Source organism: Chamaea fasciata, unplaced genomic scaffold (genome assembly GCF_029207755.1).
Source record: "Chamaea fasciata isolate MVZ Bird 193981 ecotype frontalis unplaced genomic scaffold, bChaFas1.0.hap1 SCAF_5, whole genome shotgun sequence".
NCBI lineage: Eukaryota > Metazoa > Chordata > Aves > Passeriformes > Sylviidae > Chamaea > Chamaea fasciata.
The window spans coordinates 1498612-1516798 of NW_027094090.1; the positions used below are offsets into that span (position 1 = coordinate 1498612).

General features: G+C 56.8%; 2 protein-coding genes across 3 annotated transcripts in view; both read right to left on the reverse strand.

The window, feature by feature from the left end:
* Window positions 1-2808: 2808 nt before the first annotated feature.
* CALML3 (calmodulin like 3) lies at window positions 2809-5251 on the reverse strand. Its single transcript, XM_066182647.1, has 2 exons — window positions 3232-5251; window positions 2809-3038 (listed from the first exon to the last, which is right to left on the reverse strand). The coding sequence occupies exon 1, from the start codon at window positions 4855-4857 to the stop codon at window positions 3247-3249; it is 1611 nt and encodes a 536-aa protein (XP_066038744.1). The 5' UTR covers window positions 4858-5251; the 3' UTR covers window positions 2809-3038; window positions 3232-3246.
* Window positions 5252-10362: 5111 nt separating this feature from the next.
* NET1 (neuroepithelial cell transforming 1) overlaps window positions 10363-18187 on the reverse strand; it is a 46185-nt gene continuing 38360 nt past the window's right edge. For both annotated transcript variants that reach the window (XM_066182648.1, XM_066182649.1), the window contains 9 exons: window positions 17611-17718; window positions 16795-16962; window positions 16039-16101; window positions 15525-15621; window positions 15348-15424; window positions 13883-14140; window positions 13359-13529; window positions 12454-12640; window positions 10363-11470 (listed from right to left, as the gene is read on the reverse strand). In XM_066182648.1, the coding sequence (XP_066038745.1) occupies window positions 11085-11470; window positions 12454-12640; window positions 13359-13529; window positions 13883-14140; window positions 15348-15424; window positions 15525-15621; window positions 16039-16101; window positions 16795-16962; window positions 17611-17718 (1515 nt within the window). In that variant the 3' untranslated portion in view covers window positions 10363-11084. The remainder of the gene's footprint in view (window positions 11471-12453; window positions 12641-13358; window positions 13530-13882; window positions 14141-15347; window positions 15425-15524; window positions 15622-16038; window positions 16102-16794; window positions 16963-17610; window positions 17719-18187) is intronic.

Sequence of the window (18187 nt, forward strand, 5' to 3'; positions counted from 1 at the left end):
TTAATTAACGTGGTTTTAATTTTGTTGGAGAAGGGGGGGGAAGAAAACGTCTCGGGTCGCTGGAATTCGAGGGGCCGGGGGGAATTTGGGGCGGATTCCACAGGCTTGGAGCAAACAGCTCCGGCCCTGTGGGGCGGGGGATGCCGGGGGGGGTTCCTGAGCTGGTTTTTTCCTGAAAAATCCCATTTTCGGGGAAAAACGGGGGGCGGAGCTGGATCCCTGGTTTGGGGGGTTTTTTTTGGGAAATGCCCGGAGAAGTGGTGGGAGATGCTCCGTGGTGGAGGAGCAGCCCACACGGGATGATCCCAAATCCCACACGGGATGATCCCAAATCCCACACGGGATGATCCCAAATCCCACACGGGATGATCCCAAATCCCACACGGGATGATCCCCCAGATCCCATGGCACGTTATCCCTACCCCAGGTCCTGCCTTAGGTGATCTCCCAGGATCCATCCCAGGTGATTCCTGTCCCAGATTCCCGTATCAGATGATCCCAAGGTGCCACCCCAGGTAACCCCTGTCCCAAATCCCCCACGGGGTGATCCTCCAGCTCCAATCCCAGGTGATCCCCGTCCCAAATCCCACTCTGGGGTGATCCTCCAACTCCAATCCCAGGTGATCCCCGTCCCAAATCCCACCCTGGGGTGATCCTCCAGGATCCATCCCAGGTGATCCCAGTCCCACATCCCACTCTGGGGTGATCCTCCAGGATCCATCCCAGGTGATCCCCGTCCCACATCCCACCCCGGATGATCCTCCAGGATCCATCCCAGGTGATCCCAGTTCCACATCCCACCCTGGATGATCCTCCAGGATCCATCCCAGGTGATCCCAGTCCCACATCCCACCCCGGATGATCCTCCAGGATCCATCCCAGGTGATCCCAGTCCCACATCCCACCCCGGATGATCCTGCAGGATCCATCCCAGGTGATCCCAGTTCCACATCCCACCCCGGATGATCCTCCAGGATCCATCCCAGGTGACCCCAGTTCCACATCCCACCCCGGATGATCCTCCAGGATCCATCCCAGGTGATCCCCGTCCCACATCCCACCCCGGATGATCCTCCAGGATCCATCCCAGGTGATCCCAGTCCCACATCCCACCCCGGATGATCCTCCAGGATCCATCCCAGGTGATCCCAGTCCCACATCCCACCCCGGATGATCCTCCAGGATCCATCCCAGGTGATCCCAGTCCCACATCCCACCCCGGATGATCCTCCAGGATCCATCCCAGGTGATCCCAGTCCCACATCCCACCCCGGATGATCCTCCAGGATCCATCCCAGGTGATCCCAGTCCCACATCCCACCCCGGATGATCCTCCAGGATCCATCCCAGGTGATCCCAGTCCCACATCCCACCCCGGATGATCCTCCAGGATCCATCCCAGGTGATCCCAGTCCCACATCCCACCCTTCCATCCCCGTCCCCAGGTGCAGGGAACGTCCTGACCGAGTTTTAGGGTGGAAAATCGGGACGTGGAGGCGACCAGGGACCCTCCAACCTTCCCAGGCTCCCGGTGCATCCCCTGGACCTCGATGGATCCGGTTATTGACCGACACCGGCCGGAATTCCTGCAATCCCAGCAGCTCCTTCTCCTCCAGAGGGACGATTTGGGGATGAAAACCCGGATTTGGGAAGCAAAATTCCGTCCTTTTCCAGTGCCGAGAAAACCCCCGGGACCATCCTGTCCATCCATCCGTGTGTCCATCCCAAGGAATGGGAATGGGAATGGGAACCTTCTCCTGAGCACCAAATTCAGGGGAAAAATGGGAAAATGTGGATAAAATCTCTCCTGAGCACCAAATTCAGGGGAAAAATGGGAAAATGTGGATAAAATCTCTCCTGAGCACCAAATTCAGGGGAAAAATGGGAAAATGTGGATAAAATCTCTCCGTCGCTGATGGAGCTGCCGGGCCAGGATCCAGCCTCCCGTTCGGGAAAACCCATCCCGGGATAAACGGAGCAGGAAAAAAAAAAACCCAACAAAACGCTCCGGGAATTAAACAATCCCCAAAATAGAAAGAGAAAAAAAACTAAAAAAAAAAGGTCAGGCCTAAAAATACCGGGATGGGTTTGGAGTTGGACGCCGGCGTGAAATAAATCATCCAGGTTTAATTTTAGCCACCCCGTCACCGTAGCCCGGCGTGACCCCGTCACTCTGGGATTTGTTTTTCCGGCTGGGTTTTGCCGGATTTGGGGATTTCGGGGCTGGGCTTTGCCCCGTTCTCATCCCGGAGCTGGGAGCGAGCGTGGGTGCGCTCGGCTCTGCCGGGACCCGCCCGGTTCTCCCGGGAAAACAACTGGGATTGCCAAAGTTCCCGGCCCCAGGGATGGGCTGGGAGCGGGGCTGAAGTCCTGGCGGATCCAAAGTTCCCCCGCGGAGCAGCTCGGCCCCGTCTGCTCGTTAGCCACGGGGCGTTAATTAGAGCCATTAATTTTCCTCCCAACCCCTCTGCGGAGGGAATGAGCCCAGCCCAGGCGTGGGGAAACCGAGTCACGGCGAGTTCGGGGTTACGGCTGGGGAAGGTGAATCCTTTGGGGATTAGGGATAAATCCAGATTTTCTTAGCTTGGGAAGGGGGGAAAAGGATCCCTGAGATCCCGGGGCTGGAGGCAGATCCCAAACGTGACGAGAGCCGGGATGGGCGCGGCCACATCCCGGCCTCCAGCATCGTGGTGGGAAAAGGGATGGGAAGAGGACGGCGATGAGGCCTGAGCCTGGCCAGGACGAGCGGAGGGAACGTTTCCTAGCAGGGATGCCGAGGAGAAGGCGAAGGAAGCAGCCACCAGGACGTGGGGGGAGGTTCTTTATTGGGCTCAGGGAATATTCTGGAACAGACACCGGCCATCCCGTGGGGGGACCCCGAATCCATCCGCATCCCGCGCCCGGTGCAGGCGACGCTTGGTGACGCTCCGGTTGGGACAGAAAGAGGAAATTTTCTTTTTTTTTTTGTTTTCTTCCCAGCCTGGAGAAGGTGGGAGGGGATGGAGGGGCTGGGGGAGAACCACCGACGTCTCTGTTCCCTACGGAAAAAAAAAAAACCAAAACCAAACCAAACAAACGGAAAAATTAAGAAAAAAGGCGGGAAAAAAAAAAAGGGATCGCAAACATGGATTTTTTCCAACCACCAACACGAGGAGGGTGGGATGGGGGAAAACCAAAATTGGGGGATTTTGGGGGGGGATTTGGGGATTTCTCCACGCCAAGGGGATTTACCCTCGGGGCCGGCCGTCACTTCTCCGTCATCATCCTCACGAACTCCTCGTAGTTGACCTGCCCGTCGTTGTTGCAGTCGGCCTCCTTGATCATCTCGTCCACCTCGTCGTCCGTCAGCTTCTCGCCCAGGTTGGTCATGACGTGCCGCAGCTCCGCCGCGCTGATGTAGCCGTTCCCGTCCTTGTCGAACACGCGGAACGCTTCCCGGATCTCCTCCTCGCCGTCCGTGTCCCTCATCTTCCTGGCCATCAGCGACAGGAACTCGGGGAAGTCGATGGTGCCGCTGCCGTCGGCGTCCACCTCGCCCACCATGCCCTGCAGCTCGGCCTCGGTGGGGTTCTGGCCCAGCGAGCGCATGACGGTGCCCAGCTCCCGCGTGGTGATGCAGCCGTCGCCGTCGCGGTCGAAGAGGGAGAAGGCTTCCTTGAACTCGGCGATTTTCTCCTCCGACAGCCGCTCGGCCATGGCGGTGGCGGTGGCGCCGCTCCCGGCTCTGCCCCGGCACGCCGAGGAGGAGATGGAACCTCCTCCCTCTGCCTCAGCCTCTCCTGGGAGCAGCAGGAGGAGGAGGAGGCAGGAATGGGGATGGACGCGGAACTTTTGGGAGATGGGGAGGAAGAGCGGGCCAACCCCGCCCGCTTTGGGACACCCCTGGCTCCGGTCCCGTTGCTCCCGCGGTGGTGTTTCGTGGGGGCCACGTCCCAGCCGAGCCCGAATTAAGGGATTGGGGCTGCGGCTCCGTGGTTTCGGGGCGAGGCGGCGGCGGTGACACACGAGGTGTGGTTTTTTGGTTGGTTTTTTTTTTGGTTTTTTTCCCGGGTTTTGGGTTGTTTTGGGAATGCACAAAGGAGTCGGAGGGGCCGCCCCCCAGAGTCTCCCCAGCCCCAGGAGGTGCTGGCGGAACATCAAAGGCGCCGAGGGAGGAGCCCCCGGTGCAGGTCCCGGCAGATCCCGCCTGCCCGGCCGGAGCTGCTGCTCCTGCCGGGAGCCGCCGGGGCCCTGAGCCGCTGCCAGGGCTGGATGCGGGGTGGTGACGCGGGGCTGGAGCAGCGCAGGGCCGTGGGGTCCGGCCCCGTTACCCCGGGGCCAGCGGAGCCTTCGCCCCGCTGTAAGGCTGCGTTTGCTCGTCTGCTCCTCGGCCAGGAAAGGAGGGCACAGTGACAAAGGAGGCGGTGCTTGGTTCTCCATCCACCCATGGATCCCACCCATCCGTCCATGGATCCAATCCATCCACCCATGGATCCCACCCATACACCCATGGATCCCACCCATCCATCCATGGATCCCATCCATCCACCCATGGATCCCACCCATCCACCCATGGATCCCACCCATCCGTCCATGGATCCCACCCATCCACCCATGGATCCCACCCATCCATCCATGGATCCCACCCATCCACCCATGGATCCCATCCATCCATCCATGGATCCCATCCATCCATCCATGGATCCAATCCATCCACCCATGGATCCCACCCATCCATCCATGGATCCCACCCATCCCACCATCCATGCCTTTATCCATCCATCCATCCATCCATCCATCCATGGATCCAATCCATCCCATCATCCATCCACCCATCCATGGATCCCATCCATTCATCCACGGATTCCATTCATCCATTCATCCATTTGATCCATGGATCAAATCCATCCCACCATCCACGCCTTTATCCATCCCTCCACCATCCATCCATGGATCCCATCCATCCATTCATCCATCCATCCATGGATCCGTGGATCCCATCCCTCCATCATCCATCCATGGATCCCATCCATCCATTCATCCATCCATCCATCCATGGATCTGTGGATCCCATCCATCCATCATCCATCCATGGATCCCATCCATCCATTCATCCATCCATCCATGGATCCGTGGATCCCATCCATCCATCCATCCATCCATGGATCTGTGGATCCCATCCATCCATCCATGGATCCATGGATCCCATCCATCCATCCATCCATCCATCCATGGATCCGTGGATCCCATCCCTCCATCATCCATCCATGGATCCCATCCATCCATCCATTATCCCTCCCTCCCTCCCTCCCTCCCTCTTTGCCCACAGCAGCCCAGCGACCTTCCCCGGCCGGCTCACGGAGCCGCAGCACCAGGACCTTCCACCCCAGAGGACAATTTGACTTCCTGGGCCGCGGGAAATCGGCACCACTTGATCCCAGTTTAACCCAGCGAGGAGGAACCGGAGCTGTGGGGTTTGGAGGGAAGGGCACAGACCAAACCCCAGCCCACGGGACACTCGGGATAAAAACCCCGTGGAAGCAGCTCGGGGCATGCGGAAGGCTGCGATTCCCGGGAGGAATTGCGGGCGCCGCGCTGGGAACCTGTCTGGTGAGAGGTTTTGGGGAGGAGAGGCCCCGGCAGCTGCTCTTGCGCAAGAGCTGCTCCCCGACGAGCCGTCTGCTCGCCCACGCTGCCTCCTCCGCTCCAGGTTTAGATCCAATCCAAACCGCTGGGAAGAGCCCAGAGGTGGAGCTGGCCCGGAGCCGCCCGGGAGGAGCAAATCCCGACACAGCACCGGGGGTTTGGAGGCCCGGGAGGGTTCAGGTGTTGGTTCCAACGGCGGGAGAGGGGCTGGAGCTCAGATCGGGGGGACTGGGGGGCCCTGAGTCACCTGGAGGGGTTGTGGGGTCCGGGGGGCGGAGCAAAGCTGGAATCTGCTGCTTCCTTCCCATGAAATTCCCATTGCTGGCATCCGACCCATCCCACAGATCCCATCCCCGTGACCAGCACCCACTGCCAGCATCCATCATCTTCTATCCCACGGATCCCATCCCATGGATCGCATCCCCGTGACCAGCACCCATCATCTCCCCATGACCTGTCCGTGACCAACACCCATCACCTCCCATCCCATTCCCATGCCATTCCCATGACCAGCACCCATCCCCTCCCATCCCATCCCATCCCATTCCATCCCATTCCATCCCATGCCATCCCATTCCCATGCTATTCCCATGACCAGCACCCATCACCTCTCATCCCATCCCATCCCATCCCATGCCATGCCATTCCCATGACCAGCACCCATCACCTCCCATCCCATTCCATCCCATTCCATCCCATCCCATCCCATCCCATCCCATCCCATGTCATTCCCATGACCAGCACCCATCACCTCCCATCCCATCCCATCCCATCCCATTCCATCCCATCCCATCCCATCCCATGCCATGCCATTCCCATGACCAGCACCCATCACCTCCCATCCCACCCCATTCCTTTACATCCCTGTGACTCATTACCGGCACTCACCACCTCACATCCCATCCCATGAATCCCATCCCATGAGTCCCATCCCACAGATCCCATCCCACGGATCCCATCCCAGCCCGTCCCATAGATCCCATCCCACGGATCCCAATCCCCTCCCCGCCATCAATTCCCAGGATAAGTTCAAAGCCAGCCCCCTGATTTCGTCCGGGCTAAACTGCGCCTCGTTCCTCAGGACAATTATTCCCGTAAAACTCCCCGCTGGCCCATAAAATCCCAGGATTTACGGCCTGATCCCATTGACAGCCCCCGGGGCGGGGCAGGGGAGACCACCGCGGTGGGACGGGGAGCCGGCGCCGGCGGCTGCCGCCGGGTTTTTGGCAGCTGAATTTCCCGGGATGTCTCCACCTGGAGCTGGGAAAGCCGGCGCTTTGACCAGGGGAGGGGGGGGCCCCGTTAAAACCTCGCACGGAGTTTTTCCAGGCTCAGCGTCTGGCTTTCGAGGGGCCTAATCCAAGGAAAAGGGGCGGGGGGGGGGAAAAATTCCCGCAATCCAGGAGGTGAAAAGCTTCCAGTTGGGATTCTCCCCAGGAGGCGGCCCAGATGTGCACAGATGTGTCTGGGTTCGCAGCTGCAGACGGGGCAGGGGGGCGGCAGGGGGATGAATTCATGGAAAAAGGAGAAAAGCCGGGAGGTGGAGAAGGAAACGGCTCCGACAGGGAAAGCTCCGAGGGGCCCCTGCACGAGCTCCACAAATCCCGCGCTGAGTTTAGTGTGGAAAACGGGATTTCGGCGAGGCTGGGCTCAGGATTGATCCGTGACGGGGGTGGCGGGGTGAAATTTGGGATTCGGTTTAGGCTTTGCTTCCAAGGAGATTCCCAAATCCAAGGGCGAAATGAAGGGCAGCTCCTAAAGCCGGAGCAAAGGGACCCTGATGTCCCCGCGGAGAAGAGGCTGGAATGGGGACGTCGGGAATTCTTGGAGCGATCCCAGCTCCGGGAAGGTCCCTCCTGGAAGCCCTGGAGGTGTTGGCTCCTCTCCGGCGCTGGGTGGATCCCAAGGCAAACACGGATCCGAGGATTTGCTTACCCAGGGCGGAGGTGCCGCATCCACGGGCATGTCCCCAGCGTCCCTTTCCCGGCACCGGGATGTCCCTGGGCCCTTGGGAATCTTATCCCGAGGTTCCACACCCGCGGGATGCGGAGGGGTCTTGGTGGTCGGGATCCCGTGGAATTCCGGCCACGGAGCGGGGAGAGGAACCAGCAGGAGCTCTGGGGGATCATTTAAAGGGAATTCAGGATCTTGGGCCGCAGGATGAGGAGCCACAAGGTTCCAGCCTGGCTGGGGGGGAGGGGCAGGAGTTTTTCCAGCTTCTCCCGGCCGGGGAAGGGCTGGATTCCCTCTGGATCTCGGCAGCTCCAGAGGTCAGAGCTCAGCTGGAAATCCTGTCCCTAAACACGGAGCTGCTGGAGCCGGGATCGCTCTCCCGGAGCCGCAGCCGTGCCCCAACGCCCCCTACAAGGCCAGGCTGGAGGGTTTTGGGAAAACCGGGAAGACTGGATGGGTTTGTCCTGGTAAAACTCCCTGGAGGATTCCTCGGGATCGGCCCAGCAGGATTCCCCCTTCCCAAGGATTTCATAAACGGGGATTCTCCTTCTCTGTGGGGGAGGAGAATCCCACGGCTCCATTTTCCCAAGAAACGAAGGAGAGTCCATCAACTCCGCGGCAGTGGAGGAACAGCACAGGGAGCTGGGAAATTCCAGGACATGGAATAACAGCACAGGGAGCTGGGAAATTCCAGGACATGGAATAACAGCACAGGGAGCTGGGAACTGCCACGACATGGAATAACAGCACAGGGAGCTGGGAAATTCCAGGCCATGGAATAACAGCACAGGGAGCTGGGAAATGCCAGGACATGGAATAACAGCACAGGGAGCTGGGAAACGTCAGGACATGGAATAACAGCACAGGGAGCTGGGAACTGCCAGGACATGGAATAACAGCACAGGGAGCTGGGAAATGCCAGGACATGGAATAACAGCACAGGGAGCTGGGAACTGCCAGGACATGGAATAACAGCACAGGGAGCTGGGAAATGCCAGGACATGGAATAACAGCACAGGGAGCTGGGAAATGCCAGGACATGGAATAACAGCACAGGGAGCTGGGAAATTCCAGGACATGGAATAACAGCACAGGGAGCTGGGAAATGCCAGGACATGGAATAACAGCACAGGGAGCTGGGAAATGCCAGGACATGGAACAACAGCACAGGGAGCTGGGAAACGTCAGGACATGGAATAACAGCACAGGGAGCTGGGAAATGCCAGGACATGGAATAACAGCACAGGGAGCTGGGAAATTCCAGGACATGGAATAACAGCACAGGGAGCTGGGAAATGCCAGGACATGGAATAACAGCACAGGGAGCTGGGAAATGCCAGGACATGGAATAACAGCACAGGGAGCTGGGAAATGCCAGGACATGGAATAACAGGACATGGAGCTGGGCCCTGCGGGATCACAGCAGGAGGACGGGCGTTCCCCCTGGAGCCTGAGCTCGGCGCGCTCTTCACCCAGACACATCCGCCCTCCCAGGCAGGACTCGGCGGAGGCGGGCGAGAGGCCGTCAGGAATTTAATGGAACTTGGCACTGGAAACTGTACAGCATTTACAGAGAACCGCACGGTGCGTGTGTGTGCGTGTGCGTGTGCGCGCACCGCCCGGCCCCAGAGCTCCCCGCCACGCCGGGGACACGCGGGGACGAGCCCTGGACGCGCCGTCGCCGCTCCCCAAGCCTCGACTTTGGGGACTTGGCTCCTCAATCCTGCATTGTAGAACACAGGGACTGCAGGACACGGCTCCCCAAGCCCGGATTTCAGGTGACAGGGACTGCAGGATCCCACTCCCCAATCCTGGATTGCAGGGATTTCAGGATCCCACTCCCCAATCCTGGATTACAGGAATTTCAGGATCCCTCTCCCCAATCCTGGATTGCAGGATCCCTCTCCCCAATCCTGGATTTCAGGATCCCTCTCCCCAGTCCTGGATTACAGGATCCCACTCCCCAATCCTGGATTGCAGGGATTTCAGGATCCCTCTCCCCAGTCCTGGATTACAGGATCCCACTCCCCAATCCTGGACTGCAGGGATTTCAGGATCCCTCTCCCCAGTCCTGGATTTCAGGGATTTCAGGATCCCTCTCCCCAGTCCTGGATTTCAGGATCCCACTCCCCAATCCTGGATTTCAGGATCCCTCTCCCCAATCCCGGATTTCAGGATCCCTCTCCCCAGTCCTGGACTGCAGGGATTTCAGGATCCCACTCCCCAATCCCGGATTTCAGGATCCCACTCCCCAATCCCGGATTTCAGGATCCCTCTCCCCAATCCCGGATTTCGGGGACACCCCGCTGTTGTCAGAGCTGTCCCCACTTTGTCACCCACAACGCCCTGCAGCGCCATTCCCGAGCTGGATCTCTCCCTGGCTCTCTCCCTGGCTCTCTCCCTGGATCTCCGGAGCTCCGGCAGTGCCGCCGCCCTGAGTATTTCCAACCACTCCCTTCCCCTCTCCTCACACCTCCAGCTCTTCCTCTCCTCTCCCTTCCTACCACATGCAAGAACCCCTGGCGTTGCCTCCAAATCCAAGAGTTTCATTTCCAAAAGGCAACAAAAAACACGGAATCTACCTCCTCTCCCTGCTACCCCCTCTACTCACTGCTCCCCAAAAACCCTTCTACGACGTGCCTACGACCTTCCTACACCCTGGAGTAAAGCAGTTCTCTTTCAGCAGTGTCTCCTCCCAGCCCGTGGATTTGCTCCTGAGGGATGCGAGGGACAGTTTGGGACATCACCCCTCGGAGCACGAAGGATCAAGTACTGGAAAGGAAATGCCAAGTCTGAGCGACAAAAATACAAAAATAAAAAAACCCCCGACTGATCAAAGAAAACAACAACAAAAAAAAACACCCAACCCAAAATCCCAACCCTCAAAGTGGGAACAAGAACGAATAACAAAATTAAATAGCCGGCAGGATACAAGAGTGAGACAGAGGAATGTACAAAGGACACCGAGCGATCAAAGATTCCAGTAGGTGAACTGAGAACCTGTTGAGCTCGGGGTCTGGTTCTCTGGGGTTTTTTTTTAGGGTTTTTCCTTTAGGAACATGCAAATTTGCAGGAATTGCCGTGACCACGCACCAGAGCGACTTCAGGTGTCGAATCCTTTAAAGGGCTTTTGCAGTGTTGATCAAAACCGCCGCTGCTGCTGCCCGAAATCCCACTTCGTTTTCCATCCTCTACCACGGGGCTGTGGGAAACTTCCCGAAACCCAAATTTGCTCTGCCACGAGAGGTTTTTTTTTTTTTGTTTTTTTTTAGTTTTGTGAACTCCCTCAGGGATTCCAAGTGCAAAACCAGACCCCAGCTCAACAGTAACCGCACACCAGTAGCTGCCATTCCAACACAAACCCAGATCGGATGCGGAGAGCGGCTCCCAAGGCGCTCCCGGTACAAAAAAAATGTCCACGGAATTATTTATAAATTAACAGTTTTCCCCTCCCCCACCCCCCCCAGAGGGGGCACACACACCGGGGGGGCTCCTTTTTTGTTTCCTTACACCAACGTTTCTTTCCTCTTCCCGCTGAGCTGCTTCTCCCTGGATTTCCTGCGCCCAGACGATGAGGTTCTGTGGGATTTGACCCCTTTGGCTTCCCCCGAGTCCAGGACGGAGCCGCACTCGGCCGAGCTCTCATCCAGCTCCATGTGGGATATTCCCGGCTGGCGGCTCCGGGCCGGGACGTTGGGGTTGTTCTCCTCGGACTCCTCGCTCAGCTCCGGCAGCTCCTGGAGCTGGGATGGGGGAATGTTCCTCTGGAAGGGGGCGATGGCCGTGCGGATGCAGTTCACCCACTGCTGCTTGTGGAAGACGTCGTTGGCCTGCAGCGTGTGCGCCTGGCCCGGGCCCGGCTCTTGGAAACGGACACGGAAGATGTTTTTGGCTGCAGAGAAAAAAAGCACAGCAGTTAGGAGCTGATTTTAGGTTCCGTCACGGGTTTCCAGCAGCGCTGTTCTGACTTTTTTTTTTAGCTCTTTGATGTTTCTCGTGTTTTCTACCGGAGTTTTCTCATCCGAGACCGGGATTTTGTAAACAACGCGTTCCTCCCGGGGGGAAGGACAAACTGACGGACTTCTCAGTCGACCACTGGGGTCAGAGAGGTGTCACTCTCGTCTCCCAATCCTATAAAAACCCCTCATCATCGTCAACTTCCTCTTTCTCACTTCTCAGCTCGACGGGTGAGCGCAGCTCTCCCGTGTCCTCTAACAGGGAGACCGCAGCCCTGGTTCTGTGCCTGAGGGGTTTTGGTTTTCGGAAATTCTTTCCCCAGGGAATCTTCTGTAAGCAGGAGAAGTGTTTTTGTAAACTGCACCTAAGTTATTCATTCCTTTTCCTAGGGGGAAAAATCATCCTTTTCCTTTGATGTCCCTCTGGTCTGACCAGTGTCACTGAAGAGGTTTTGCCTTTTTTTTCACCCATCCGATTGGTCTGTGTAGGATAAAAAGAAGGCAGACACATCCCAAAAATCAAGGAGCTGTTTCCAGCCCTCTCAAGTTGGGAGGTTGCGTTGCTGTGGTGTAAAACGGGAGACAAAAGGATGTTTTCTAACCCAGCTGTGAATTCACAGCCTGTCCTCCTGATTTCTCAGCCTTCTCACTTACACTCTGCACCGGAGCTTGCTCACAAAGAGTGATGCTTGCTAAACAACACACTCCTTTCCAGGGGGAAGGACAAATGGATGGACTTCTGGCTCGTCCAGCGGGGTCAGAGAGGTGTTAACCTCGTGCCCCAATCCCTGACCAAATTCCAAAGACTACCTAAGTCGAGATCCCGAAACAAACCTCCTTTCTGCCGGCACAACTGGACAGTGAGTGCGGCTCTTCCGCGTCCCCTGCTGACCCCACCCAGCACAGAGTGGGCCCGTACCTTTATCAGAATTCCCAAAAGCCCCTCGGAAGGAGCCTCCCATTTTGACATCTCCGTCCTGGAGGTCCTCCAGGAGCAGCTCCTGCACGGGGATGGGCTGGCGGTACACCTGGAACGCCTGGCGCTCGTTGCGGGTCACGGGCCGCGTCAGCACCAGGATCTCTTGGAACAGGAACACGTAGAGCTTCTGGAAGGGAAAACATTCCAACGTTCGCCCCGTGAGCTCACACATGCTGTGGGGCTCAAGGCCACCTTTATCTGGCAGTTTCACCCAGGATGGTTTTCGGTCTCCTGTGCCAACGCCGAGGTGTGGCACACGCGGCAGGGTTACATCAGCGGCTTGATTATTTTATTGATTGCCCAGAAAAGGGAATGATGATTCCCAGATGCCAGGGAGAGGATGATTAGGAGGCCTTATCTTTCCAGCCTCGTGTGCAGGAGTAAAACAGCCAATTAAACAAAGAAACCAAACCAACCCCAAATCGCCAAGGAAAACATGGGAAGATTTGAGGTTGGAAGCCTGGAGGGCAGCGGGTGGGAGATAAACTCCAAAGAGGCTTTTTGCAGGAACCCTTTTGTTTGGAGCAGCCAGGGCTCCTGCTGGGGAATGTCAGAGCACCCGGAAGTCAACGGTGGCGGGAAATCCCTCGGGATGGAGAGCACTCCCTGCGAGGATCCCGTGCTAAGGATTTTCCAGCTTCCCCCAGCTGACTGTGCAGCGGTCAGCAGGAAACTTTCCCTCACTGCCCGAAATGAGGCGGCCAAGAAGGGATTGTCCTCTGTTTTTTTTTCTATCCAATATCCAAACTATCCCTAAGGGTGGGAGGCTCCCAGTCCTGCTCTGGATTTACACCAGCCCTGAGGGAAGGTTTGAGAGTTAACTCGTTAAAAAACCAGGGACTTACGTGTCCGTTTTTATTCTTCAGCTCCCCGTGGCACAGTAAAGCTTTGCTGCCTTCAATCCTTGGATCCTTCTGCTTCTCATCCAGGTATTCCAGCTTGTCGATGTAATACTGGCACTCGGACTCGCCCTTCTTCAGGTTGATGTCAGAGAGGACTCCCTGGATGATGGATATCTAAAATCCCAAACGGATGGTGAGGAGGGATTCACTGCCTCCCCTGCGGGAGTGACCTCTGCTTGCTGCTCCTTCACAACTCCCAAGGATGGAGTTTTCCCCTCCCTTTCTCACAGCCTTGTGTCCCTCAAGAAAACCCCGCTGGGAACTGCTGAGGGTTTTAAAGGAAGACTTTTAAAGCTCCCAGATCGCATTTTTAGGCCAGAATAAGCAAAAGGATGGAGTTTTCCCCTCACTTCCCCCGTCCCAGCTTTGTGCCCCTCGACCTGGGAACTGCTGAGGGTTTCCAAGGAAGATTTCTGGAGCTCCCAGATCCCATCCTGAGGGAGAACAAACCAACCAGGATTACTCACAGCTTCCTCCAGGATGTGGAGGTCGGGGTGGTCCTTGGGGGTGTGCCTGAGGATCTCCTTGAGGAGCAGGGGGTATTTGACCAGGCGGCTGCGGGGGATGTCCAGGAAGCTCCAGAGGTCCAGCTTGCGGCTGAAGGGAGACTCCAGGCAGCGCTGCAGGAAATCCTGCACCCTCCTGTCCTGCTTCTTCTGGTCCAGGAGGGCTTTGGCTGCCAGCTGGTTGCTGCAGTAGCCTTTGTAGGCGTGGAGCTGGGGTAACTGCAGGGAACAGAGCAGATTGGGGAGTCAGGTTCTCTGTGCGAAGAGCAGGTGGCACTGACACGGAGAACTCGTGGGGTTCTACAGCCCTGGCTGGGGGGTTTTTCCCAAAAAAAAGGTCAGGGAGGATCTTGTGAGGAGGAGGAGCACATGGAGCTCCCAGGGTTTGGATTTTGTGAGGAGGAGGAGCACATGGAGCTCCCAGTGCCTGGATTTTGTGAGGAGGAGGAGCCCACGGAGCTCCCAAGGTTTGGATTTTGTGAGGAGGAGGAGCACACGGAGCTCCCAAGGTTTGGATTTGCACATGGAGCTCCCAGGGTTTGGATTTTGTGAGGAGGAGGAGCACATGGAGCTCCCAAGGTTTGGATTTTGTGAGGAAGATGAGCACATGGAGCTCCCAAGGTTTGGATTTTGTGAGGAAGATGAGCACATGGAGTTCCCAGGGTTTGGATTTTGTGAGGAGGAGGAGCACATGGAGCTCCCAGGGTTTGGATTTTGTGAGGAGGAGGAGCACATGGAGTTCCCAGGGTTTGGATTTTGTGAGGAGGAGGAGCACATGGAGCTCCCAAGGTTTGGATTTGCACATGGAGCTCCCAGGGTTTGGATTTTGTGAGGAAGATGAGCACATGGAGCTCCCAAGGTTTGGATTTTGTGAGGAGGAGGAGCACACGGAGCTCCCAAGGTTTGGATTTGCACATGGAGCTCCCAGGGTTTGGATTTTGTGAGGAGGAGGAGCACACGGAGCTCCCAGGGTTTGGATTTGCACATGGAGCTCCCAACGTTTGGATTTTGTGAGGAGGATGATAAGCACACAGAGCTCACGGAGCTCCCAGTGTCTGGATTTTGTGAGGAGGATGATGAGCACACAGAGCCCACGGAGCTCCCAGTGTCTGGATTTTGTGAGGAGGATGATGAGCACACAGAGCCCACGGAGCTCCCAGTGTTTGGGATTCTCAGGGAGAACACTCCTGGACTCACACTGGGACAGAGTCCAGCAGACACAGACGCTCCAACCCCAAACCAGCAAATCATTCCAAGTCTCTGGGCTGAAATCAGGGCCCAGTCCAGCCAAGAGAATCCCAAAGTTTCCAGCACTGCCAGGATTTCCCTTCCGATCGCACACTGAGGGCCACAACAGCCCCAGAGCTTTGCAGCTTCTGCCTCGAAACTCTCTCTGAGCTCAGTTTCAGCCAAGCTCCGAACTCACCCACTTCACAAGGATGGGCCCAATCTGCTCCACCGTTCCATCTGGCTTTGTTGCTTCTCCCAAACTCGCCAGCAAGTCTGGCACGGGAAGAGAAAAAGAGGAATTGCAGCAATGCCACCACAGGAGAAAGCGGAGAGGTTAAACCGCAGCCAGCACAAAGCACCCAGCTGCTCTTACCCTCGTGCAGAGGAATGTAGGAATCCAAGTCCCCAAAAATGTGGGTGAGCTCCTCCTCAGACATGATGGAGAGTTTCAGCATGGGATCGTGGTAGGCCTGGCAAATAAAATATATTTAAATGTATTTCAACGTGGCAAGCCCCAGGGCTGATGATTTAAGCTAAAGGGGGTTTATCAGGTGGAAGAAGTGAAGGCAACGAAGAGCAACACTGATTCGATGCTCAGAGATTCCCTGTGTGTCAAGTGTGGGGGGCTCCAACGAGAAGGATTTTCCTGTCTGGACTACCGAGGGAGTCCCCAGGCAGCTCAGCACAATCCTTTTATGGCTGGCTTAGGTGCAATCAGCCCAGAGCTCACGTCAGCTTTCTGGGCCAGCTTTCCAGCCGGGGGTTTCTGGGGCTGATAAAAAGCTCCCACGTCATGTTTGCAGATGCAAAACAAACCTCGTTATTTCCCTGGAACGTCGTCACTGACTGCAGGAAAAAAACAAACAAACGAAAAAAATCCCACTCACCTTCCTGGCTAGCTTCAGGTCTTCAATGAGGTCCTGCTCTCCCCTGGACATTTCATAGATGGCCTGGGAGGGAGGGGATAAAGCATGCCGAGTTATTTTCTCACAGCTCCCGGGATGTACAGCCTGCCCTGAACGGGCTTTTGGCCGCCCCGACCCCTCGGTGGCACCTGGGCATGACAACCCTGAGTAAATCTGCTCTCCCAGCCCTGAGAAAGCAGCTCTGTGACAGCCCCGCTGGCCCCTGCACGAGCCAAATCAAATATCAGAGCCTTTTAAATCACTGCCTGCAGGCAGGCCAGGCTGCAAACACAAAACCCCCCGAAACCGCAGAGGTCACAGCCCGGGGCAGCTTCCGGCGGCTCCCGCGCCGCCGTCTCCACAAGAATCGTCCAAGAACTCCAGGAAAAAAAGGACAGCCAAGGCTTTGCTGCTTGGCCTCCCACCAATTGTCAGCAGCTTTAGGAGAAAAGACAGCTGGCTCTGGGAGGACCCTGAGGCTGGGGCAGCTGCGGAGCAGCCAGCGGGGCCGGGATCGCGGGAATGCCGCGGAGAAGTTTGGCGTCTCCCGAGGGTCACGCCGGGGAGATGAATTCCAGAGCGGAATCCACCTTTCCCCAGGGCTGATGCAGACATAAATCTCGGGTTTAGGTGCACAGGAAGATGCGGCTCCCCCCTGTAAAGGTTGTTACTCCCTCCCCAGCGAGGGAAGGGACAAAAGGGCTGCTGTTCCCAATCCCGTTTTCCAGGGGCGGTTACCTCCTGGCGTTTGATTTCTTTGGTGCTCAGGGATTCCTTCGTGTTGGTGTCCAACGTTTCTGACCAAAGGACACTGTTCCTTCTCTTTGGGGGAGTAGGAGCAGCGGATCTGCTGCAGGACTTCTGGGAACAGCCAGGGGATTTGCTGTCGCTGCGGAGGGTGAACGACTGCAGGGATTAAAAGAAGAATAATAAAATATTAAAAACAAACGTGGAGAGCCAACATTTCAGAAGCACAAGGAGTATTCTCCATCCCCACTCCCAATCCTTCACCCTCCTTGTCCAGGGCAGGAAAACACACCCAGAGACTTTTCCTCAGATAAAGGAAGGCTTTAACCAAGCTGCTGCGAAAGGCCAGAGCTTGGCAGGGTTTTCCATGGCCCTCTCCCTGCACTGATCCACTGGGGAGGAAGACGGGAAAGCAGAGCTCGAGTTTATTTCCAAGGCAGGAGGAAGTAAATAAAGGAGGATCGTAACCCTCCCCACGAAGAGGTGAATCAGAAGCCACCTGACCTTTGCCCTGGTGTTTTGCAGGGCTCCTAAAAGCCAGCCGGCTGCTGTTATCCGCAGGTGTGAGCACAGAGCTCCTGGGACGACTCTGCCGGGCCAGCAGGGCCAGCTGCCCTCACGCTGCAGCACACGTGGGGCAAACGTCTATCAGCTCTTGATCTGCAGCGCTCAGGTTTGGTTTGTGTTTACACAGCACTCCCGAGGGAGGCTGCACTCCTCACCCCCAAGAAAGGTCACTGAGACTCTCCAAATCCCAGGGGGAGCCGGTTTTTTGCCCGAACCTCCAGGCCGGCCTGCTGTTTTTACCTGGATTGTCTGCCCAAAGCGCCGGACCGCCCCATTTCTGACAGGCGAGATGAGGTTTGCCAGGGAGGTGACTCGTGCTAAAGGCCGGACCCGCTTCGTGCTTGGCTCCTGCGAAGGGAGACGAGAACAAACTGTCCCGGCTGTGCCTCCCGCGGGGAAACTTCTCAGGCGGGTTCCAAAAGCACAAAACCCACGGAAGGAGTGGCAAACAGGGCGAGGAGAAGCGTTTGGGAGCAGCCATTCGTCTTTCCAGGCTATAAATATTTGTCTGAACTTTAAGGCTGCGATTAAACTGCAGAGGGGTTGTTTTTGTTATGCCCAGAGTTAAAAGAGGTGAGAGAACATCAGCGAGAATTCAAACTAGGGCTCCAGCAGGGACTGTCATGCTTTGAACAGAAATAGATTAAAGTGTTCCCTGACGCTCTGCGGCAGCTAAAGACGGAGCTGGGATCTGCTCCTCCATCTTCTCATCTTTTCCTCCGGAGAAAGAATGCGTTCTTTCCGTTTTATTTCGGAGAGCGGAGCAGCGGGGGCCCAGCACAGCCTCGAACAACCACAAGCTCAACATTCCTGCGAG

Coding starts and splice junctions, on each gene's coding strand:
- CALML3 (XM_066182647.1), bottom strand. CDS start 4,857: ATGGATGAATGGAATCCGTGGATGAATGGATGGGATCCATGGATGGGT.